This window comes from Sapajus apella, unplaced genomic scaffold, assembly GCF_009761245.1.
Source record: "Sapajus apella isolate SASKATOON/1434 unplaced genomic scaffold, GSC_monkey_1.0 scaffold6, whole genome shotgun sequence".
Taxonomy (NCBI): Eukaryota; Metazoa; Chordata; class Mammalia; order Primates; family Cebidae; genus Sapajus; species Sapajus apella.
The window spans coordinates 5,804,590-5,830,742 of NW_022436946.1; the positions used below are offsets into that span (position 1 = coordinate 5,804,590).

General features: G+C 38.2%; 1 protein-coding gene across 11 annotated transcripts in view; it reads right to left on the reverse strand.

Moving 5' to 3' along the window:
• UTRN (utrophin) overlaps window positions 1-26,153 on the reverse strand; it is a 536,298-nt gene that overhangs the window by 422,478 nt on the left and 87,667 nt on the right. For 9 of the 11 annotated variants that reach the window (XM_032274352.1, XM_032274350.1, XM_032274353.1 and 6 more), the window contains exons 3-9: window positions 11,968-12,060; window positions 9,971-10,048; window positions 9,528-9,620; window positions 8,463-8,635; window positions 6,047-6,162; window positions 5,190-5,356; window positions 653-856 (exon numbers count right to left, since the gene is read on the reverse strand). In XM_032274352.1, coding sequence (XP_032130243.1) covers window positions 653-856; window positions 5,190-5,356; window positions 6,047-6,162; window positions 8,463-8,635; window positions 9,528-9,620; window positions 9,971-10,048; window positions 11,968-12,060 — 924 coding nt within the window. The remainder of the gene's footprint in view (window positions 1-652; window positions 857-5,189; window positions 5,357-6,046; window positions 6,163-8,462; window positions 8,636-9,527; window positions 9,621-9,970; window positions 10,049-11,967; window positions 12,061-26,153) is intronic. The other 2 variants (XM_032274349.1, XM_032274355.1) reach the window with 2 other exon arrangements.

A 26,153-nucleotide genomic window follows, 5' to 3' on the forward strand; every position in this document is an offset into this window, starting at 1 on the left:
ACACACACACACACACACACACACACACACACACACACATATATAAAATAAAATACCACACTCACCCAAGAGGAACTGCTTAAGAGATAAAACCACTTATATTATTTTCTATCTAAAACAACAAATTAGATATGTCAATTAACATACCTATACAAAACAAAATTTAACCAAAAAGAAATCTCCAGATACCCTATAATATATCCTCAAAGGAGCAGGAAACTTTTATGATGTAAAAAAAATACAGGAACCCTAAGTATGACATTTGTTTAATCATGTAATTAAAAAGAATACTCATTTCCTGGGGAAGACTCAAATCTTAAAGATTTGGTGTATTGGTTCACTACTTTGCTTTTTATATATAACAATGCACTTCAGAAATGAGCAGTACAGTACTATGCAATGATTTTCATTGGTGGCTCTGCAAAATATGCCAGTTACAAAACTAAAATCTGAAATCTAATTCTGATGCACAGTTTAATCACCCGCGCCAATTTTGTGACAAAGCACCATTTAAATATCACGGTTTCTGAAATAAGCCATTGACCTTTCCACGGAGCAGAATTCAATAGATAACAAATAAGAGGGTAGAGTGCCTGATTAAGGTTCAGGTCCCATGGGGGATACACCCTGGTAAGAAACTACAGATATTTACTTCATGGGTTGCAAACTGGTCTTTGACTTCTTCAACATCATCAGAAATATCATCCTGCTCCTGGAAAGTGTCCTCGGCAGAAAGCAACCAGGTCAGCACTTCCTCCAGTGCTATCTGATAGCTGTCCAGATCCGTGTCAACCTCAGTGACAGTGCTGGGGGTTTCAGCTCGGGGGCTCTCATGCTCCTCCTCGGGCGCTGTGCTCTATAAAAACAAAGCCAAGAAAAACACACACATCATGAAAGCAAGAGGTGTTCAGCAAACTCACACTCACTGTACGGCGAACCCAAAGTAGACACTACTCTGTCTTAGGCACTAATCCAATTCTCAGGAGCCAAATGGGCACTGTCATGAATGAGTCATAAGCACTGAATAAGTGCACTTGGGTAGCAAAGAGTATAAAAGCAGCATGCACTCATGAGTTCTGTACTCAAGAAGATTCTAATATAGTTAGGACAGAGAAATAACCCACATGAATCACTTCTGAACAGAAATAAAAAGCAGTTATTAGCAAAGTTGCAAATGCCATGGTCCCAACAAGGCATGATATTTGAGTTCAACAAAGGCTAAAACTGGCAGGAAAAGGTTCATAGAGAAGCTGGAGCATGTTAAGCCTTTAAGAATGGATGTAATTTAAAGAAAAAGAAAGATGAGAATTCTGCTTTGACCCTTAGGTAAATTGCTTTTGCTGAAGTGCATTTTAGCATTACATTTTAGACACTAAAAGACAGTCACACAGGCCGTTGTGCTGATTGTATCTTTTTTTAGGCAGTTGTCCTCTGGTTTATTTGATGGCCTTTTAGAGCTCATGGAATACATTTCTTTCAACTTCTTTCTAAACAACTGAGTATTCTCTTATACACATTAAGAGCTCATAACCAAGCGGACTCTCCCTAGTTCTTTTGTTACTTTTCAGAGCGAGACTTCTTTAAGACTTGCCTACATTCTGTCTTTAGTTTATCAACTCTCATGCATAATTTTTAAGTAGAATATTTCAAACATACAGAAATGTATGGAGAACAACATAAAAAATGCTCAAGTATTTAACAGCTACCATTTGTTAACATTCCCTTTAACTTGAACTTGCTATTTGCCCCATGACTCAACTGAAAAGGCTTTTGCCAATGTCACCAATATCCTTCCCATTGCCAAACAGACCTTTCCAGCATCATCTTCAGGATGACCATATAATTAACCAAGAAACTAGAGTATTTTTTTATGGTAACTTTGTCTAAACCAGAACTGTTCCAAGCAAGCCCAAAGAGCTGGTCACCCACGCTCCTTGCTTCAGCCCTTGATATCATTCCTCAGGGCTGAACAACCTCAGCTTCTGGAAGCTTCTTTCTCTGTTTCTGTGATACTGCCCTGGTTTCCTGCTGGTTCAGTAGCAGCTGCTCACCCATAAGTAATGAATCTCCTCAAAATTAAGTCCTTGGCTCTTTTTTTCTTTTTTCTGTATGCTTTATCTGAGTCATCTCATCGACTCCCCTTGGATTTAAAGAACCATCTAGAACCACCTAGGAGTCTGGATTTCAAACTCTTGTAACCCACTATCTTCACATCCCCACTTCAGTGCCTCCTCAGCATATTAAACCATGTCCATATTCAAACCCTTCATTTTCTTCCAGAGCTTGTTCCTCCTCAGGCTTCTCCATCTCAGTAGATGGCCCCTCCCTGCAACAAATTCCTCCAGCCACAAACCTGGGAGCCAGTCTCTCTCTCTCTCCTTCATCTTCCACATTTAATAGGTACGCAATTCTGACCTTCCTTCAACACTTACCTCAAAGCCACCCAGACCTCTCCATTTCCACAACCACCTACATCCATCTTCTAGACTGGAATACGTGCTAACAAATGCCTTTACTTTCCTGTTTTCCCCCAGCCAACCCTCTCACCTCCACATTTCACAGTCCATTTCTCATGCAGCAGCCAGAATGATCTTCTGAAAATGTAATCCCATCTAAGACATCCCTGCTGAAAATCTTTCACTGGCTTTCCCAATGCTCTTAAGATATAATTTAAAATTCATAACACAGTTTACAAAAATACTGTGATAGCAAGAAACTGAGAGAGACAGAAGGAGAGAGAGAGACTTGTATTTCAATAGATTAATCAAAAAAGACTTCTCTGAAAAGGCTCTATTTAAACTGAGGAAAAATGTGCAGCCTGCCATATAATGGTGGGTGGAGAAGCATTTAACAGAGAGGAGCCTGCATGTACAAGAATCTTGGGGAAAAAGAGGAAAAAGTTTACTCTAACTTCAGGGCAAAGTAACAGAGGTAGACCAGGTCTTGTAAATTACAGAAGAAAATGAGGTCTTTAATTAGTATGAAGGCTGGAACAGAATGAAAACACACTCAAAAGACATTTTGGAGAAAGGCTTAAAGAATCCAGGAAAGTGAATATATGAGTTAAGAAATGAACCAATGAGCACAGAGTTGAAACAGTGGATAATTAAAAGACAGATGGTGCCAAAGACAGAGAAAGAAAAATGAGTTAAATTATGGACCAAAAATCCTAAAACTGTAGAGCTAAAATAACGCCTGGAGATCATTTAGCTCCAAATCTCTTTACTACAATGAGGAGAGCTAAGAAGCAGGAAAGTTAGTGACCAAAGGTCATTGAGCTAGACACCAGCATCCATGAGATCCAGAAGGAAGGCATTATCTAAACACAAATCTTCAGAAGGTATTAATTGAAACACATGAGAAAACTTTCAACTGACAGTTATTTTAAGAGAAATGCAGGAATTAGTCACTGATCACCAGCGTATGTTTGTAGAAAGAACAGAGCAGAAGTCTGCTATTAGGAGAGTAGCGGATGGCAAGCTATGTCAAAGAGAAGATGATTAAAACTTGATCACATTTTACTTTTCAATTAATGTAATTCAGCCTCTAAGGCACTAATGAAAGCCTGCAAATGAAGAGGTTAGTGTTAATACACTTGCTTTTAATCAAATAGCAAATTTTTTCTGAAGTTCTTATCATGCCACCCTGAGCCCAAACAGAAGTAATTATTTTATCTGCACATCATGAAAAGTAAATGAAATCTCCTTACCTTTTTAAGAGAGAAGGTCCTTAACTATAAGAACTAAAATATCTCCACTTTCTAACAAAATACAATAAGAAAATGAATCTAAAACCCAGAAACAAACCCAGAAGATCATCTGAGGCAACTAAAAAGGTACATCATTAATGCAGAATAACCACACTTTTAGAGGCAAATCTTCCTAGCATTTTTTTTTAATTATAGGAAATTAGGAGTTTTCCTCAGCATCACTTGATATTCACTACAAAAGAGAGCCCTGGGTTCACAATCAGGCCTCATTTCTCACTCCTTTCTCCTCAATACATTTTTTTCTTTTTCTATAAATCACACTATTTTTGAAATGAGGGAAATAAAAGGATTCATATATATTACCCAAAGAAAATTTAAAATAATAAGTAAATTCTCTGACTCTCAGAAGAAGGAAAAAAAAGATGCTATGTCATTCCAAGACTAGTATCATAATATGGGAATTTAATAATATTTTTTAAGAAATCTGTTAAATGAGAATGCCAAAACAACTCAAGAGGAAAAATGGTAATAGTGAGAGCTGTTGCTTGTTGAGTGCTTATTAATGTCATTTTAGATACTTTGAATTCATTATCTTTATGAAGTGGGTGGTTTTAGCCACATTTTGCAGACAAAACTGTGATTGAGTACAACACAAAACAAGAAGCAACAGGATGAATTTAAGATCAGAGCCCAAGCTTTCCTTCTCTCTGAAATGTATTTCTTATAATTTTGAAATCTATGTGTATGTCTTGGTTGGTTGGCCATTAGAATGTTGAACCAAGTGACTTCTAAGTTTTCATCTAACTCTTAATATTCTCTGATCTTATGAATTATGAGGACTTGTTTTAACAGAATGAGATTAAATATGAATTGATTCAAACACGATAACTAAGGAAGAAAAGAAATTATGATTTTATTCATCTCTTTAAAAATTCATATATATCCTGACGAATGAAATCATTGTAATCCCTTCATGAAAAGCTCACCAAGTAGTTTACCATACATTACTCCTCCTAAAGGAAAGGGAAAATAAGACTTATGTTTTGATAGCACTTGTGAGAATATAATGAAAAAAAAATCTTTTTTCAATGGCAAAAAAAGAAAGACAATTAGTACTTGGGAAAAAAAAAAAAAGCTAGGCTGATACGAGAAAAACCCATCTTTAGCACATGATAGAAATAAAAGCTGGCAACTAGATGATGCAAAAACATAGATTTTCAGTATATAATACAGCAGTGTGATCAACAGTCCAGTTCTGCTGTGTGGAATAAGGTATTTTACTTCTTAATAACTCCATTGAGTCATGGTTTTCCACTCATGCATATGACAGAACGGTAACTGCTAAACTGAACTTCTTATGCAAATGTAAGCTGAGAAACCAACATGTTCTCAGTCAAGGAAAAAACCCTCTGAAAGTGTTTTTATCTAGTACCTACAAGAAAACAAACATGGTGAGCCAAACACCTTAATAAAATGTTACCTGTGCCTGTATATTAATTGCTTCTTCTTCACATTCTTTCTTATATTTCCTGGGGAGTGTCTCAACCTCACGGATGGCATCTATGGAGACTTGCTGAGGTAGCACCTCAAACAAAGATGTTAAATACATAATTATGGATTTCTTGTCAGGAAGCTGAACGGCAACATCTAAAAGTGGAAGAATATAAGAACCAGCTTAAATTAGGTGTCCAAAATATGTGAACTGCTCAATATTAGATATAAAAAAACTCTCCTTAGTACCCATAAACAATACCTAATATATATAATCTTTGCAATACCACAGCTCAGTAAATTGCCACTTCATTATATATAAGACAAAGGGAAAAGGGATTACTTATTTCTGTTCAGTTTCTCATTTTCTTAAGTCTTCCCTAAAAGCCTCCCCAAAATGGTCAAAGATAAGCTATCATATGTTACTGTTTAAGATAAAGATGTAGACTTTATTCATATGATGAAAATAAGTCTAGAATTTAGTCCTGCAACATTTACAACTAAAGTCCTTACATCACATGCAAGAAGCTCACATAAAAACGCATTCTAATGGGCCTAACCAAATATTAAATTTATCTAATAATTAGGTTTTCTTAAAAGTTTAAGTCTTACTTTAATTCAGATTACCTATTATCCAGTGCTGTAGTTAAATTTCTACCTAAAGGATCTTACAAATTGCTAAGTACAAAAGTACTGTCAGTAATAAAATGACTTGCACCTATAATCCAAAAAGGAAAAGGTTCTTCAAGGCTAATAATTCATTTTAAAAAGGAAAAAGCACACTGCTTTTGAAGAATGCAAAACTGTAAAGCAAAATCACATTTGAAATTAAACACTGAACAATACCTTCAGGATCTAACAGCTTTTCAATTCCCAAATAAGTTTGAGCCTTGCTGAAGGCATGTTCAAGTCTCTCAATTGGTGACATTTTGACAACTTTATCCCAGCCGAAGAGATCAGGTCTGAAAACCATGCAAATAAAATGCAATAAAGATGGAATATGTGGAAACAAAATAGGCATTGTTATAATCTAATCTAGTTTAGTTTTATTTTTATTTGTGAGGTTTTTTGACTTTATTTTTATATCCCAAAGCCTTGTCAAATATATACTTAAAATTAATTCACAAATATGAAAATAACAGATAATACATTTTAAGGATCTTGTATTGGCTAAATGTGACTGCTAATTTCTGTGGTAACCATTAAGACTAGAAGCAGTATACAATATTTCACAAAGAGTAGAAGATGAAAAAGGGGAAAGAGAAATGAGCAGCTCACACTATGTGGTAAAAATGAACCTAAATATATAAATTATCACAATGAAGGTTAATGAACTAAATTCTTCAATTAAAAGATCAAGATTAGCAGAACAGAAAATCCAACTCTAATCTGTTCTCTGGATATTCCTAAAACAAAAGCCTTGGAAGAGTTTCCCTCCAATCTTCCCCTTCCACGCTACTATTGTCTAGTACTGTATTTCATTTCTATCTTGATATTCATTTAATCCCACAAATTGGACATTATTGTTGCTTTGACTTATCCAAAAGTTGATCATTTTCTTTATTTTGTGTCTGTTCTTGCATGTTAGAGCCACCCACCTTCTAAGATGCTCTGCACATATTTCCCTGCCTGAATTCATCTCCCATTACTGCCCCACTCAGGTCACTGCAGCCAGTGGCCTCTCCTATGCCTCCTCCACTCTCGTCTGATTATTTTTCTTCAGTGTGCGTACTACTTCTATGTACTATACAACTTTGTTATTGTTTGTCTCCCTCTGTTGCAACATACGCTCCAGTAGAACTAAGATTTTTGCCTGTTTCGTTCTCTGCTGTATACCCTGTGTCTAGCACATAAAAGGCACCCCATGCATATTTGTTGAATCAATTAATTAATTAATGGAAAAGCATATTGGCTAAAATTCTAGTTTCTTGATAAAATCCCTTCTAGAAAGTTGGGCAGCCTCGTTAAACTAACAAAGGAGGAGTGGGTGAATACTAGCAGGGAGGGATTCTTTAACCTCATAAAACGCATACCAAAAAAGCTACAAACAAAAATCATTCTTATGGTAAAACACTAAAAGCACTCCTTTTGTTATCAACAACAAAACATTCTACCCACTATCACCAATTCAAATCAACATTGCATTGAAGAACAAGGCACAATAGCAACAAAAAATAAAATAGAAGAAATAAAAGGATCATAATTCTAGGACATTCTAACCCCTCCTCCCCCAAAAAACCTACGATGTCCAGAGACAAACTTACTAAAATTTGTAAGAACTGATTAAGTTTCCTGATATAAGATTTAGAAAAGTCTATTGCACTTTTATATACCAGCAAAAAACATAGAGGAAATGAAACTTGAGAAAAGTAATCATTTACAACAATAAAACATAAAAAATATAGCCTTTGGCATTTAAAACCCTGATCCATGTAGAATGAATGAATGAATGAATGAACGAATGAATGAATGAATTTATTTTAGTGTGGTGAAGATTCAACACATTTATTTCCGTATGTGTAATCAATTGTCCATACCATCTATTAATCTGCAATATCAGCTCAAGCGTAAATCAGATTTTCCTATGTAATGGAGCAATTTCCGAGTTCCTAAATTTATTAGGTTGTACCATCTGAAAATACCATTCTTATATAGCAAAAACACTCACGTATTGGCAATTTCATATGGTCTGGCTTATATTGGTATGTGCATTGACAGTGCTGCATAGTCTTAATTAATATAGCTTCATAGTTAGTTTTGGTTTCTTTTTGGAAAGTATTTCAGCCTGGTTCTTCTTCAGAAGTCTACTTACTGGCTATTCTTGGGCCTTATCTTTTACATAATTAGAATCTGTTCACAAGTTTCATTAAAGATAATTTGGCTGTTTTTAATTGGGAGTGCACTGAATTTAGAGTTTTACTCTTGGTATGAGAAGAAAAGCTAACAGGATTTTTTGTATACATTACCACTTAGTGCTGAATGAGTGGGATTGAACTATGTGAGTTATTTCATATTTTTCAAACTCATAAATATGCAGGAGAAACTATGGACCTTGCATGGTGGCATTTAAGTCCTAAGGAAATAAAGACTTGAAGGGCAGTTTTCTTCCATGATATTTCTTTTCTTAAGGTTATGGTAGAGCATGTGCAGAAAGGAGAGCCATAAGACTGAAAAAGGGGCTTCATGCGTAGCGGTAGCAGCAAAGGGACAGAGAGGAGACACGAATTTGTAAAGCCCACTTCCAGGTAGAGTAATGTCTCACTTATGTCGGTGGAGGACAGCATTAAAGGCGAGTCCATCTGTCCAGCTGGTGGTGAAGTTGAGGACATTGACTTGGCTATAGGGCCTGGTGGTCTGACGCACCCAGCTCAGCAGGATCTTCTCGCTGTTCGTCTGCTGCAGGTCTGACATGACATCCTTCATGACATCTTTCACCTATGTAAGAGAAACCAGGCCTGTCTATAACTAATACAGTTATTTACTTCAATGAAGTCCTTCAAAAAGCCATATTACACTAATTAACCATTATGGATTTGGTAAATGGCATTCATTTTACTTCAGATTTTTCTGTAGATAATGGAACAATAAATTTTAACAGTGATTATTTTGGGGGACTAGAATTTGAAGTGATTTTTACCTCATTTTTATATATTACCATATTTTCTATATCTTAAACTATACTTGTACTATGTTTGGTTACAATGAACATAACTTTCAGAGTCATAGAAAGTCACATTTTAACACTATGTGTTTACAAAGACCTTTTCAATTAAAAAAAATTTATTTTCTACAAAAAATAAGAATGGTAGGTACTTTTTTTCCTATGCCAGGAAAAAAGGGCATTTTGTCACCTCTTCCATTCAAAATTGTAATGAATTATGTTCCCTAAAATTAATATGCTGAAGTTTTAACCCTTAGTACTTCAGAGAGGGGCTCTATTTGGAAATAAGGTCACTGCAGATGTCACTAGTTAGAATGAGGTGACTGGTGTCCTTACAAAAAGAAAAAAATTGATACAGGCACACAGGGAGAATATCATGTGAATACTGGAGCTATGTATCACAAGCCAAGGAACCGCAAAGATTGCAGACAAACCACCAGAATTTGGCGGCAAGGCCTGGAGCAGAGTGTCCCTCAAAGCCCTTGGGAGAAACCAACCCTGCTGATGCCTTGATCTTGGACTTCCAGCCTCCAGAAATGGGAGACAACAAATTTCTGGTGTTCAAGCCAAGCAGCTTGTGGTACTTGGTTATGGTAGCCCTAAGAAACCAAAAGACAAACAATACATTTTCCATTTCTATCAAAAAGTGGTCGGAAATGTCCCCACCTGCCAGTGCAAAATGATGCTCCAAAGTAATCCCAAAGTCAGTTTGTGATTTCCATCCACAATGTCAGTTCCTCCTATATTTACTAATTCCACCTATTAAGACAAAAAAAAAAAAAAAAACTTTTAAGACAATTTCTTCACAGAACTCCAGGGTTTTTTAAGCACATTTGGACAGCAGTGTAAGTGAGAGATAAGAGAAATTTCACTGTAGAGAATCAGGTAAACCTAAATCTCAAAAATGTATTATTTATATCACAGGTCAATATAGCCATCAGAAAAAAGCACATGACTGTTCCTTCACTCACAGAAAAGGTTCAATATCTTCCATAACAAAAAATGTCTGCAAGAATCAGGGGATGCCAATGCATCAAGCAGCTGGCAAGTTTCACAATAAATAATGCTGATGGCAGCACAGACCCCCAAAACTCACATTACAAGCTTACATTGTTCTGATGTAAAACCTGCAGCACTCTGTTGACGTTATTTAAGGCATGTACCCTTGTGCAACCACGCTCCTTTGGCTGGAAAACAAAACACAAAAGCAGGTAAAACTGATTGTCCCTCCATATGCCTGGCAAACACTAACATTGGGAGGTATGTAAAACAGCAGCTCAGTATGCAGGGCCCTCAGAGCCAGGAGCTCTGGCTGATGTCTCAGGTCACCGCCCTGGAGGCTGGTGTTTATAGTACGCAAATCCCTCAACTAACAACATCTTAAGATACCAGTTCCCTAACTTGCGTGCACATTGAAATCTCCTAGGCAGCTTCACAAAACAACAATGCCTGTGTCCAACCCTACCCCAGAAGACTGTGGCTGAATGGGTCTGGGTTGTGGTTTGGACTTGGGATTTTTATTTATTTATTTTCATTTTTATTTATTAATTATTTTTGAGACCGAATTTCACTCTTGTTGCCCAGGCTGGGGTGCAATGGCGCGATCTTGGCTCACCACAGCCTCCGCCTCCCAGGTTCAAGTGACTCTCCTGCCTCAACCTCCCAAGTAGCTGGGATTACAGGCATGCGCCACCACACCCAGCTAATTTTGTATTTTTTTTAGTAGAGACCGGGTTTCTCCATGTTGGTCAGGCTGGTCTCGAACTCCCGACATCAGGTGATCTGCCCACCTCAGCCTCCCAAAGTGCTGGGATTACAGGCATGAGCCACTGCACCCAGCCCTGGACTTGGGATTTTTAAAAGATTGCCCATAGTTCTAATGTGCAGACAAGTTTGGAAACCAGTGCACTATGAACAAAGCTTCTCTTCTCTCAATTGGTCTGGCTGCAGAAAGATTTTAGAGTTGTGTCCTCTTTTTTCTGCACAGACGTGAACAGAGCAAGGAGGATTCAGAGGCACTATCCCAGGCTCCAGGTAGCATTACAAGAGCCCTGGGAAGGCAGGGAATCCCCATCTGGGGAAAGATAACCTTCACAGCTTCTTTCTACTTCACTGGCCAGGGATCTTATCTGAGAGAGGGATCAGCCTGTCCAACAGTTGTCTACCCACCACCTGGAAGGCAAAAGGGAGAAAATGACACCCCAGACTTTGCAAGAAAGAAAGTCATCTTCAGGAGTGCATCTCTCTATATTGTGATGGTAATTCGATCTCTAGTGTTAACATTTGGACCCATACATGCATCCTCTTCATTGGCAGTTTTTTCTGCATGAGTATGGAGTAACTTACATTAAAATGATAGAGTTGTATTTAAAAAATAAACAAAATTTAATCGCGAAAATCTAAATTAAAAATAGATGTCAAGCTTTTAACAACATTTCCCCCCCCCCTTTTTTTTTTTTCTGGAGACAGAGTCTCGCTCTGTCGCCCAGGCTAGAGTGCAGTGGCGCAATCTCGGCTCACTGCAACTTCCGCCTCCTGGGTTCAGCAATTTTCCTGGCTCAGCCTTCTGAGTAGCTAGGACTACAGGCACACACCATCACGCCTGGCTAATTTTTTGTATTTTAGTAGAGACGGGGTTTCACTGTGTTGCCCAGGCTGGTCTTGAACTCCTGAGCTCAGGCAATCCACCCGCCTCAGCCTCCCTAAGTGCTGGGATTATAGGCATGAGCCACTGCACCTGGCCTTAATAACTACTTTTTAAAATATTTAACATTTAAATGTGTTTGTCTCTAGACTCTGGTGTTCAAAACATTGTGCCTATATAAATCCTATAAATCCATTCTTTTTTGTAATTCTCTCACCCTGGGCTATCTCAGAGCAATAAACATTTAAGGTAATTTTATCTTCAATAAAAACAGAGCCCTCAGAAGAGCCAAAATGTTGCTCTAATTCACTAAACCATTTTGTTAAAAATGTTTCCAATTTCAGCTTTTACATTTGAATGTAAAGTAAAACGGACACTTTCACTTTAATGGGTACCCACAGTGGGTCATCAAGTATCAGTAATGACAGGAGACTCCATAGTTTACAAAGGTGACTTGCTCACCAATGATGTTCCTGTGAGGCCTTCTAGAAGATCCAGTAGCTTCCTTCCATCTTTGAGGTCTGTGAACATATCATTGATGGGTGGTTTCCCACTCTGTAAAAGAAAAAAATAAACAAATAAATAAAATATGGGGTATGCCAACAGCAGAAACTTTATATATACCTGGCAAATAAATGAGTGGCTTCATTTTTTGTTCAATTAAAATGTTCTGGATAATATGCAGACTATCCAAATTTGTCTTTTATAGAAAGAACAAGTACAAATACAGAATATTTTGAAATCTCATAAAGAATATTTTAAGCTGAAATAAACTGCATTTTTCCTAGGCCTTTGGAGATGGTGGCTCATGTCTGCAATTCCAGCGCTTGGGAAACCGAGACAAGCTCAAAAGTTCGAGATCAGCCTGGCCAACATGGTAAAACCTTGTCTCTGGCAAAAATACAAAAATTAGTCAGGCATGGTGATGCGCCCCTATAATCCCAGCTACTTGGGAGGTAGAGGCAGGAGAATTGCTTGAACCTGGGAAGTGGAGGTTGCAGTGAACCGAGATCATGCCACTGTACTCCAGCCTGGGCAACAGAGCAAGACTCCATCTCAAAAAAAAAAAAAAAAAATTATAAAGTCTAGACAGAATTTCACACAAACACATAGTAAAGTGGAAGAAAGAACAATGAACAACAACAAAAAATTAATAGGCCTTGAGTATGGTATATGTTCCTGAAAAAGCAATGATAAAGAGATGCATTAAAAATGCAAATGAGCCTACAACATCCAGGAGCAGAGGCCAACTAAAAGTATGAGGATTGTCACTTCATCACTGCATCTCACATCACGGTATGACAATGTCTGGCAGCATTTCCACTAAGGGAGCAGGTGATTTGGTCATCAGTTTCAGGGCTGAGGTGTTCAGTCTATTTCTGGTTATTAATTTCTTAACACTTCAGGCACTTTTGGCTTAATCATTAAATACCTTCTGTGTTTAAGTCTAGTACCAGTTCAAGATTTTGTCTGATAAAGCTTATAGAATTCCAGAATGTTTGTCCCTGATAAATAGCATTAACTCCCAGAGATAATCCTGCTCCAGTGTCTGATGCCAGAAAATCCCACTCCATTCACTGGAAGTTTGGCAGATCCTTGCCTGTCCGTGACACGATGGGCTGTTTTGCTACGGAGCGATCACTACTTAGAAAATCAGGAAGCCTCAGCTTTTGAGCCCAGTTTAACCATTAACTACCTGGTGAACCTGGCTCAGCTGCCTAAGCTTTTAAATCAAAAGTCACTGTAAAGAATATTATAGGAAAATGCCCTGAGAGCTGTACAGCACAATGTAATATTTAATTAATGTTGTATTATCTTGTATCAAATGACTTCCTTGTAAAATAAAGTCTCCACAGAGGTTAATAGTCTCACTTTCTGTCAATAATAGATATTTTATAACCAATACTTCTTTTATCTTCTTCATTTCTCATTTTTTAAAATATATACATATCAGCCAGGCGCAGCGGCTCACACTTGTAATCCTAGCACTTTGGGAGGCCGAGGCAGGCGGATCACAAGATCAGGAGATCGAGACCATCCTAGATAACACAATGAAACCCTGTCTCTACTAAAAATAAAAAAATTAGCCAGGCGTGGTGGCACAAGCCTGTAATCCCAGCTACTTGGGAGGCTGAAGCAGGAGAATTGCTTGAACTCAGGAGGCAGAGGTTGCAGTGATCTGAGATTGCGCCACTGCAATCCAGCCTAGGTGATAGAGCAAGACTCCACCTCAAAAAAACAAATAAATAAAATAAATATGTGTGTATACATGTATGTGTGTGTGTACACACACACACACACACACACATATATATCATTCACATGAAGTAAAACTTTACTTTGAGTTTGAAATGGAGGAAGGGGAAGAAGGAGCCATTCTGGAGTTTCCTAAAATTTGGCATTACTCCTTCCTTCCTCTCAATTCCTTATCTGTTTTTATTGAGAGTGTGTGTGTGTGTGTGTGCGCACATGCCTGCCGCAGGGACCTGAATTACAAAGATGAATAAAGATTCCATATGTTTTGTATACTCAACACCTTACCATTTGGTGGAAGAGATAGTCTTTTTTAGAACACAGTAATTACAGCGCAGTATGTAAGGGCTATAATACAGAAGTCTACCAGTGCTATAGGAGCACAGAGGAGAGACAGAGAGACCCCAAGACCACTGCAAGCCAGGGTGTCAGCAAAGGTTTCAGGCAGGAGTTAACCCTTGAAATAGACTTTAATTAGTTTTTCACAAGGCATAATATACTTACCTTTTAAAAAATTTAGATTCATGGAGATCATATGCAGGTTTGTTACATGTACATGTTGTGTGACGCTGAGGTTTGAGTCTCAAATGATCCCATTGCCCAAGTGGTGAACATAGTAGCCAACAGGCAGTTTTTCAGCCCCTGTTCCCCTCCCTCCCATTATCTGTTTTAAAATAACTATTAGGTATAGTCAACTAATAATTTTTAGCATGTGCCTTTTTCATTGTTCATATAGTCTAGATAAGGGAAAGTGCAGTAAAGTTTTCACCAAAGAATACACTGTTACTTATTCATATCTGAAACAAAGCTGCTTTTCTATTCCCAACTGCCTTTTTCAAAGGCAGCCATGGATTCAGGAACAAAGAAATTATCTCCATCAATCAAAGTGACACAGAGATGTGCAAGATGCAGGAGTCACTTTCCAGAGGCAGAACTTTAGAAAGTTGAGCAAGGAGAAATTTTCCACACACTGAGGACTTGCCACCCACGGTCAGCAAAAGCAATGGGCAGAAGTCGCCTTCATCACTTGCCTACCTCTAACCCTCCGCCTCCACCCAACCAAAAGTATAGTTCAGCAAAATAGCCAGATTCACTTTCAGGTCTTAGGCATAGCAAAAATACATCATATAAGTAAAGCGCATGGGAGAAATGAGGTTATCTAGGCACAGAAAGGATCTTAGAAAATACTGATAATGGCAAGGGCAGCTAATAAAACACCTAGGCAGCCTATAACCCCTCTCAAATCCACTATCCGCTTTCCAAAAAAATAATATAATATAAAGCAGCTCACTGGGCACGGTAGCTCACACCTATAAACCCAGCACTTTGGGAGGCCAAGGCGGGCAGATCACTTGAGATTAGGAACTCGAGACCAGCCTGGCCAACATGGCGAAACCCCATCTCTACTAAAAATACAAAACTTGGCCAGGTGTGGTGGCGGGCACCTGTAATCCCAGTTACTGGGGACTGAGGCAGCAGAATCACTTGAATCCAGGAGACGGAGGCTGCAGTGAGCCAAGATCATGCTACTGCACTCCAGCCTGGGCAACACTACAAGACTCTGTCTCAAAAAAAAAAAAAAGTGTAATGTAAAATAAATAAAATATAAATATTTATTCATATTATAAATAATTATTGATGTCCATCAATGACCTCACCTGTAAACAAGAGGCCTCTTATTGGCCATAGAATTTTGGGCAAGTGACTTGGCCTTTCTGCATCTATTTGTTTACCTGATAAAAGCTAAGATGACAGATGTTCATTAAATGGTTGATGTCACTATTTGTATCACAAGCGTAACTTTAGTGTTTTCCATTGTCAGAAAAGTGTAATAAAATATCAACAATATCTGAAAGAACTCAGACACTTCCTCATCTCAGGCAGGAAGGCAAAAGCAGGCCCTGAATATCAGAACATGATAGTGTCAATTCACAGAGAAAGAGCTCACAAATCTCAGGCTTCATTTATATGTCACATGATACCTGCAGGAACATATCTCATTCAAAAACAATTAACTACTTTTTGTTGTAAAGTGAAAGCAGCCATGGACAATACATAAACCAACTGGAATGTCTATCTTTCAATAAAGCTTTATTCATAGACACTAAAATTTGAATTTCATGTTATCTCCCCATGTCACAAAATATTACTCTTCTGACTTTTTGCAACCACCTAAAAATGTAAAAAACATTCTTAGCTCATGGGCCACATGGAAACAGGCAGTAGAAACATGAGCTATTCTTAGCCATAATGAGGGCAAGCATTTACTATGTATCAAATATGTTTTAAGAGATTTATAAAAATTTAGTTATATTATTTAGATATATTATTTGTGTCCTTATAGTATTTCAAGATAAATAGCATCATCTTCTTCATTCTACAGGTGAAAAATCTAATGTGGAGGTGACTTAAGTGAGAGGCAGAACCAGGATTGGATAACACCAAATCTGGATCTAAATCGATGTTCTCAACATCTGTGATGTACTGCTACTAAAATTATGCAGGCATAGGACTGGGACATATAGGAGAGAAAATATTTCATCACTGGACTGGGACATACAAGGAAAAAATATTTAATGACTGGGGTGGGTGGGATATATTTAGTGGCTTCCCAAAGAGAGAAACAAGATATATACTACATTTTGATGAATTCGAAATGCAGACTATCTTTTCCTAGTTCACCACTTTAAAAAGCATGTCTGGTGCTTTGGTATCACAAACTGTAAACTTGGGATCCACGCTGGGAAACAGCTTGGAAATGTCAGAAGTCATCTTTGAATAAAAATAAAAACTGATTCATCCTGACAGTTAACCTCTTATTTTGATTTTGAAATCTCTGCAAAGATTCATTTGCAGAGATTTCTCTGACAAAGAGAATACAGTTGAATAATGCATTTGGACAAATAATTTAATGAATACCTCCTTTGTGCTTAGCCCTGCAGAAATGCCAAGTTCAGGTCATTCTCCTTATTCACAAGAGGGTTTCCATAGTTTTCCAATAAATACAAAATGGTATAAAATGAACAGTCTTGAACTTGAAGGGTATATAAGCCTTCAGTCACATTAAACTTTTTAAAAATTAAACGACAACATGATATGACTCTAGATGACAGACACTACAGCCCTGGAATGGCCAGCTTTCGGTGTCGCCAAGCCTCATCTCCCTCTATCGTCACCATTTTGACAAAAGGGACCAGCATTCATACTTGCAGCTGGGATACTAGTGCTGCTGGATTTTTAAACACTAGAGCACAAGCCAGGCATGGTGGCTCACACCTGTCATCCCAGCACTTTAGGAGGCTGAGATGGGAAGATCACGAGGTCAGAAGATAGAGACCATCCTGGCTATCATGATGAAATCCCATCTCTACTAAAATCACAAAAAAGTAGCACGGTGTGGTGGTGTACACCTGTAATCCCAGCTACTTGGGAGGCTGAGGCAGGAGAATTTCTTGAACCTGGGAGGCAGAGGCTGCAATGAGCCAAGATTGTGCCATTGAACTCCAGCCTGGGCAACAGTGAGACTCTGTCTCAAAACAAAAAAAAAAAAGTTAGAGTACAAAGGCAAGTGGTCATCACAATGCATGAGGAGAAGCCAGGAGGCAGCAGCTGCAATCAACTGCAGTGGTGACACATTTGAGGGAAGCCAAGCTGACGAGCCTCAGGCACACCTGGAGAATCAGCTGGCTCTGCAGGCTCAAGGGCCAGCTCCCGCTCAATTCTAGTCAAGGGTGGCCATATGGAAATTCAGGTTCACTGTGGGCAGAATTTCTCCCTTTTCAAAAGAAGGTGGAGATCTGAATTTATATGTATGATCTCCTGATGACTGTAATTTCCTAAAACACTGTGCTAGACAAATGGATCTTGTCTACAGGCACACCAGGTCAGAGGGTGACTGAGGAGCAATTTCTGCATAGATCATGACCACATATAGGTAAAATATAGGATTGATCAAAGATGAGTGCCTTAAGGAACTGGTTAACTCTGGAGAAAGGCCACACACAAATATGCGCACACGCACGCGCACACACACACATACACACACACACACACACACACACACACACACAGACTACAGAATATGATTAATTGCAAATGTATCGTATATCAAGAATCATGACTCTTGCTCAGGCGAAAAACAAAGGAGTCATTCCTGAATTCGTTTCCTTTCACTTATTCACTACCTCTAAAGCCCTGTCCTGCCACTTCCAAAAACACATCCCAAACGTGGACCACTTCTCCCCATGGTCATTGTGCCAACTCTAGCCCAAACTGCCGTTTTCTATTGCCTGAACTCCAGCACCGGCCAACTGATATCTCTGCTTCTACATAAGAGCCAGAATAATTCCAATATTAATGCGCAGACCACATTATGTCATTTCCCTGATTTATCCTAATGGGCCCCCATTATACGCAAATCCAATCCAAACTCCAAATAAAAGATCTTGTGAGATATGGCCCCGCCCTCTCTCTGATCTGATATTGTATTATTCTTACCCTTCTTCAATACTCCCAAAACACAATTATTAATATTTCTATCACAGATCATGTTTTTCAGCAACAGTAGAAGTCACAGAAAAAAAAATCTATAAAAACTTGAATAAGAAAGTAAGATTTAGGAGGTACAGTTTGGAGTTCTTAAAAGAGTAAAATTCGAATTCTTTGTAACAACAACAAATCAGAAGCAGAATTGGGCCTTGGACTTTCCAGTAGGGAGACTGATCAATACCTACTTTCTGTCATACAGTATGGGAAAACCAAGACCAGTGAAAACAGCCCTTGACTTCATGGCACTCAGATTCGAAATACAGTCAAGTCACTTAAGGACAGGGGCAAATTCAGAGAAATGTGTCCTTAGGTGATTTCATTATTGTGCAAACATCATAGAGTATACTTACACAAACCAAGATGGCACAGCCTATGACATACCTCGGCTAGATGGTATAGCCTATCACTGCTAGGCTATAAAACTATACAACATGCTACTGTACTGAATACTACAGGCAACTGTAATACACAGTAAGTATCTGTGTACCTAAACACAGAAAAGGTACAGTAAAAATATGATATAAAAGATTTTTAGGCTGGGTGTGGTGGCTTAAGCCTGCAATCCCAACACTTTGAGAAGCTGAGGCAGATGAATCACTTGAGGTCAGGGGTTCAAGACCAGCCTGGCCAATATGGTAAAATCCTGTCTCTACTAAAAATACAAAAATTATCCAGGCATGGTGGCACATGCCTGGAATCCCAGCTACTCAGGAAGCTGAGGCAGAAGAACAGCTTGAAGACGGGAGGTAGAGGTTGCAGTGAGCCAAGATTGCACCACTGCACTTTAGGCTGGGCTCCAGAGCAAGACTCTGTCTCAAAATAAATAAATAAATGAAATAATGATAAAATTATAATAAATACATAAACCAGTAACATAGTTGTCAGTTATCAAGTACTATGTAAGGTATGTAATTCAATGTCCTAGACATTTCTACAACTGGCACCACAGTAGGTTTGTTTACAACAGCATCACCACAAATACCTGATGATATGGTTTGGCTGTGTCACTACCCAAATCTCGAATTATAGCTCCTATACTTCCCACACGTCATGGGAGGGGCCCAGTGGGAGACAATTGAATCATGAAGGCAGATCTTTCCTGTGCTCTTCTCATGACAGTAAGTTTCATGAGATCTGATGGTTTTAGAAAGGAGAATTCCCTGCACATGCTCTCTCTCACCTGCCACCATGCAAGATGTGACTTTGCTCCTCCTTTGCTTTTCACCATGGCCTCCCCAGCCATGTGGAACTGTGGATCAATTAAAGCTTGTTCCTTTATAAGTTACCCAGTCTTAGGTATGTCTTTATTAGCAGCATGAAAACAGACTAATACACCTGAGTAAATGGCATTGTGCTATGCCCTTATGACAGTTACAGCATCACTAAGCTATGGGAGTTTTTCAGCTTCATTATCATCTTCTGGGACCACCGTCATATACGTGGTCTATCATTGACCAAAATATCCTTATCTACATAACTGTAGATTTAAACAAAAACAGTGCTAACATAACATGGCTAATGTGTTAAGATGGATTTACAAATCTAGCTTGGTACTGCCAAAATTATACAAAGTAACAGATATAGCAGGGAGACTATGACTTACCTAAACCCATCATAAACAATCAAGTTGTAACTGCATATAATAAAAAGAGTGGGAAGATAATACATTTTAAATGCTTTCAGAAGCAACATGTCTAATGAGTGTCATCTTACAAAAAACAACAAATTGGAGCCCTTTGACACTGACTATTCTATTATTTATTTACACCCTGTTTTCAAAACAGGTTTTGAGACACTCTATTTAATTCAATTACTAGTCCCACTGTGTATTGTGTGTCCATGTGTGTGTTTGTGTGTGTACATACATAGTGTATATACCATAATATATTCACACTCCCCTCAGATTAAACTAAGATTAATCTGATGCCCCTAATAGTTCAAATATGATGCTCCAGCATCTGGTAACATTGTAAATTTTCTGGTCTCTCTCTCTCCCTCCACTCATCTGTTTTTTGCAAGAAGTTAGTTAATTTAAAAATTCAAAAAGAGATAATTTAATTCAATAATTCTCAGTCTTTCAAATTAAAATCTTTAACTTATGAACTCCAATCTCAACACTGACACAAATGTAGCACCCTTTTACATTCTTGTAATTCATCAATTTCTTAATAATCAATAATACATCAGTGAGTACTATGTACAACATCATCTTAGTTAACATCATCTTAATATATTTATATGAGAATACATTTTTAAAGCATTATACAACAAAATGCTATACTTTTCCTCTGGTGGTGGAATTAAAAGTAGTTTGACGGTGGCTCACACCTGTAATCCCAGCACTTTGGGAGGCCGAGGCAGGTGGATCACGAGGTCAAGAGATCGAGACCATCCTGGTCAACATGGTGAAACCCCGTCTCACTAAAAATACAAAAAATCAGCTGGGCATGGTGGCGCGTGCCTGTAATCCCAGCTACTCAGGAGGCTGAGGCAGGAGAATTGCCTGAACCCGGGAGGCGGAGGTTGCGGTGAGCCGAGATCACGCCATTGCACTCCAGCCTGGGTAATAAGAGCGAAGCTCCGTCTCAAAAAAAAAAAAAAGTAGTTTGAAAAATTCTCTTTGGATTTACTCTATTATTTAATTTTTATAAATTTTATGTATTGTTGCATAAAATAAATAATAGACGTTTTTAAAAGAATGCTGTCTCTAGTCAAGATTAAGCAAAACGATAAAATAAGGTTCATCTTAATTATAAAATGTGTAGCTTAATGAAATGAAAACTGTATATTATTTACTTTTATGATTCAACTCCATGGTGAAAGAACAAACACAGCATTGCTTTCCACAGAGAAGACTGAAAGCAAAATGAGAACATTAAAATAATGCCTAATGAGTTCCTTCTACACCTCCACAATGGAAAACCAGCAAAATGTGCATCAGCCACTTAAACAATTAGTGAGTCCAGATCTCACAGCCATCCTCTTTAAGGCTTCTGAGTGGTCAGCATAAGTTCTTAAGAACTGAAAAAGATTCCATTTAGAAGCTTGCTAGGAAGGAGGGAGGGAGAGAAGCAGAAGAGAGAGACAGAGACGAGAGAAACAGATGGTGCAGGTCATCACAGAGTATGCTACATTAACTACAGAGCAATGATTTACAGTGTTTACTGTAAATGTGCAGTGAACGCTCCAAATCAGTAAATGTGCACCTACCTTCAGAACTACAAAATACTGTGAAACACATGCTAAACCAAATAATATCTTTCAGGGAATCACAAGTCACACAGACTCATAACAGAATGCTCACCTTGATTTTGGTAAGTTACTGGTATAGTGATAATAAAAACTGGGATGATAAGAAACCAGATGTGGGGCTCAGATACCTGGTGGCCAGAGGCAGGGGCCGCTAGCATACTCCATGGACAAACAATCAGGTAAAGTCTGGAGGCTGAATAAGCTCTAACTCCAAATTAACAAGAAAATAAAACAATCCCATAAAAAAATGGGCTCAGGACATGAATAAATAATTCTCAAAAGAAGATATACAAATGGCCAACAAGAATATGAAAAAAAAATGCTCAACATCACTAATGATTAGGGAAATGCAAATCAAAACCATGATGTGGTTTCATACACCTGTATGAATGGCTGTAATCGAAAAATCAAAAAACAATAGATGTTGCCAAGGATCGAGTGAAAAGGGAACACTTCTACACTACTGGTAGAAATGTGAACTAGTACAACCACTATGGAATACAGTGTGGAGCTTCCTTAAAGAACTAAAAGTAGAACTACCATTTAATCCAGCAATAATCCCCCATGGGTATCTACCCAGAGGAAAAGAAGTCATTACATGAAAAAGACACTTGCACACATGTGTTTATAGCAGAACAGTCTGCAATTGCAAAATTATGAAACCCCCAAATGCCCATCAATCAATGAATGAAGAAATTGTGGTATGTATATGTGCCATGGAATACTATTCAGCCATAAAAAGGAATGAAATAATGCCATTTGTAGCAAGCTGGATGAAATTGGAGACCATTATTCCAAGTGAAGTGATTCTGAAATGGCCAACCAAACATCATATGTTCTGACTCATAAGTGGGAACTAAGCAGTGAGGATGCAAAGGCATATAACATAATGGACTTTGGGGACCAGGGGGTGATGGAGGAGGGTAGGAGTGGGGTGAGGGATAAAATTCTAAAATTTGGTACAATGTATACTGCTTGGGTGATGGGTGCAACAAAATCTCACTGAGCCACCACTAAAAAACATACTCATGTAACCAAACACCACCTGTTTCCCCAAAAACCTATGGAAATAAAGTAAATAAATAAAAAGCTCTACTCCATATGCATACCAGGCAAGGTCTGAAGGCCAACTCAGGAAACAATACAGCTTATTCTACATATACACAACTGGCAATACAGTAGAAACGTTTGAAGAACGTAGTCCCTCAAAAGACAGGTTTCCATGGAACTAGGATGAGGTGCTGGTAATGGCACTGATATTGATAATGTAAAGGTAAATAAAACCAAATTTCCTTTGTTCAATACATATAAAAAAGAGGCAGCTACACTGCTCCTTCCCTTCCCTTAGGGCATCTCCTTAAAACAAAATAGGCTCAATTTTTTGGTCAGGAAATAGATAAATCCAGTCTCCAGTTTTCCAAGGTCACTTAAACACAGTTGTTCAGGAGGTGGACGAGAGACCATCACAAGGCACATCTAGTTGTCTCTCACAGAGAGAAATGTTCATTGTTCTTTCTCCCACTTTACTGCATATTTGTGTGAAATTCTGCGAAGAATTTGTAGTCTTTAGCCAATTGCCTGCATGCACTTAACCAGACATAATTGTAAACTGTCATTTCTTTGTATTCTATGTTTACCCAGGGGTTCCAGTGTTGGCAGGGTTTTTTACTTCTCCAACAGATAATAACAAAAAATAAATGTCAGCTTCCCCCCAAGTCTGACTCCCCTCATGGCTGGTGGATGGCTACCTGTGGTGATTGCAGCTAAAAGCTTCCCAGGCCAGGTAAAGCTGGAAATGGGTCCAGTGTCTCCTTGCTTTGTGTTATAGACAGAACTTCTCTCTCCTCAACAACCACCTCTCAGCAATCCACTCTTGATGGCTTACTGACCATCCTGGCATATGCCCTCATTTCCCTGCACCACCAGAGCCCATATCTGAAGCCAGAGATGGTGGGGCCACAGAAAGCTAAATGGAAAAGCACAAGGAAGGTGATACTGCTCACTCCTTCTTCGGTGAAGGGTGAAAAGTCACTTCCTCTTAGCTGATCAATTCTAAACTGATCATCAATTACAAAGACGACCAAATTTGCTTCACAATTATGAATACCAATAGGCTGAATCAAAATCCTTTATTAAATACTCAATATGTACAAAGCATAGCATATTAAATAATACTTCACAGTTTTCATTTTAATCCCTTGCTTTTAGTTTTAACCAAGGTGAAGTTCATTTTGCAAGTATAATTTTGAGGCAAAAATCAAATTTTAAAAAATCAAATTGAATAAAAACAAAACAAACAGCAGAAACAACACAGCTTGCATAAGTATAGCCCAAGTATATCTGGAAGCTGGTGTTTAAGAATATGGAGCACATTTTATTGTTTGCATTTTAGAGGTATTAGTGAATAGATACAAATTCACATTTCTTATTAAAGAACCACTTGAATGTGTCCTAAAATAACCAGTTGAGTTGCCAAACGTATCCTCATGAAATAAACCAATGGCAGACCCAATGTTCAACTCTTCAAGTTTAAGCCTCTACTTTAGGTTGTATTTATCTTCACACAGGAAGCCTGTCAGCCTCTTTATAGTACTAAAGACAAGACTGAACATCTGGAGGTGGAAAAGGGTTGGGCCTGCTTTTATTGCATCTCCTGTACAAATCTCCCTACACGTCTTTTCCCACTCCCTATTTTAGTGATCATTAACTTCCAACATGAAAACAGTTGAAAAACAGTATCTAAAAGCAATGTCTCACCAGCTCCTAAAGAAAAGCATCTTAATAGCTCTCCATATTGAAATCCATAAAAAATACTTCCTAGCTTTCCTCTCTTACGTTCTATCAATTTGAATTTCAAGTGTGGAACTGTAACTTACATGAAAACTTGGCTCATCTGTGTCTTAGAAAAGAGAAAAGCAGAAATTGACACAAACTCAAGTTCAGCATTTTTAAGTTTGCATATTTTCTGCCTAACCTTTATTTGTGAAGCCTCTTTAGAGAACCGTCTCACCAAATTGATAAAAGAACTGCAATTTGTATGTTTTCGGCTCTGCTGGATGAGCAGCTCTGAAAGTCAGCCAAAGAAAACGCAAGCTCAAAGTCAGAACAAATTTCCCAACAGCAAAGCAATAAGGCCTTTGCTGCCTCCCTTGGGAGACCAGCTGGCTAACAAACCAGAGGCTCTGAAATTTAGAAGGGGCACAACACTCAAGTTGTACATGCTATACAGTAGAAGAACGTGGGCTTAATGAGTCAATTCTTTTTCCCTTGTCTGTTTAAATGAATGGCATAGATCAAGACTATCACAAATTCGAGGTACCTGATAGGGTTTTTATTTTTCATTCCTAAGTAATTATTATCTCCTATACATTTCACAGCAATGCCTTAATAGTTCTTCATGATATAAGACAGGTAGTAATGATCAATTGTGGCCAGGCACAGTAGCTCACGCCTGTAATCCCAGCAGTTTGTGAGTCCAAGGCTGGTGGATCACAAGGTCAGAAATTTGAGATCAGCATGGCCACTATGGAGATAACCCTGTCTCTACTAAAAATAAAAAACTCAGCCATGCACAGTGGTAGGCACCTGTAGTCCCAGGTACTGGGGAGGCTAAGGCAGGAGAATCTTTTGAACCCAGGAGGCAGAGGTTACAGTCTCAAAAAAAGAAAAAGAAAAAAAAAGACAGTCTTTAAAAAATAATGATGAATTGTATTTTATGGCTATAGAAATGTAGACCAAGTGACCTGAAAAAATTGACTAATAATTTGCCTGAGGTCATAAATAAACGAGCAGGATATCCAGGAATAAGTGTTTAATTTCCTAATTTTTAGCTTTTTTTAGATAATCACTTTTTCTGAGTTCTTCATAACTTTGAAAAATCCAAACTCCATAATTTACACTATGACTTCTCAGGATACTTGAATTCCAAAGCACTTTATACTCTATGATATGTTAACAAGAATTTGCAACAAAAAGAATATATATTTAGAGTGAGCACTGTCTTGGCTACTGTATATTCATATACAGTTACAAATCAAAAGATAGTTTTAGACCAATATTACTCAATATTCTCAAGTTATTTACCAAATCCCTTATCAAGAGGGTGAGAGTGTAAATTAGTTCAACCACTGTGGAAGACAGTGTGGCAATTCCTCAAAGATCTAGAAATAGAAATTCCATTTGACCCAGGAAGCCTGTTACTGGGTATATACCCAAAGGATTATAAATCGATCTATTATAAAGACATATGCACACATATGTTCATTGCAGCACTGTTTACAATAGCAAAGACCTGGAACCAACCCAAATGCCCATCAACGATAGACTGGATAAAGAAAATGTGGCACATATACACCATGGAATACTATGCAGCCACAAAAAAGGATGAGTTCACGGTCTTTGTAGGGACATGGATGAATCTGGAAACCATCATTCTCAGCAAACTGACACAAGAACAGAAAATCAAACACCACATGTTCTCACTCATAGGTGGGTGTTGAGCAATGAGAACACATGGACACAGGGAGGGTAGCATCATACAATTGGGTCTGTTGGGGGGGACTAGAGAAGGGAGGGAAGGGAGAGGGGAGGTTGAG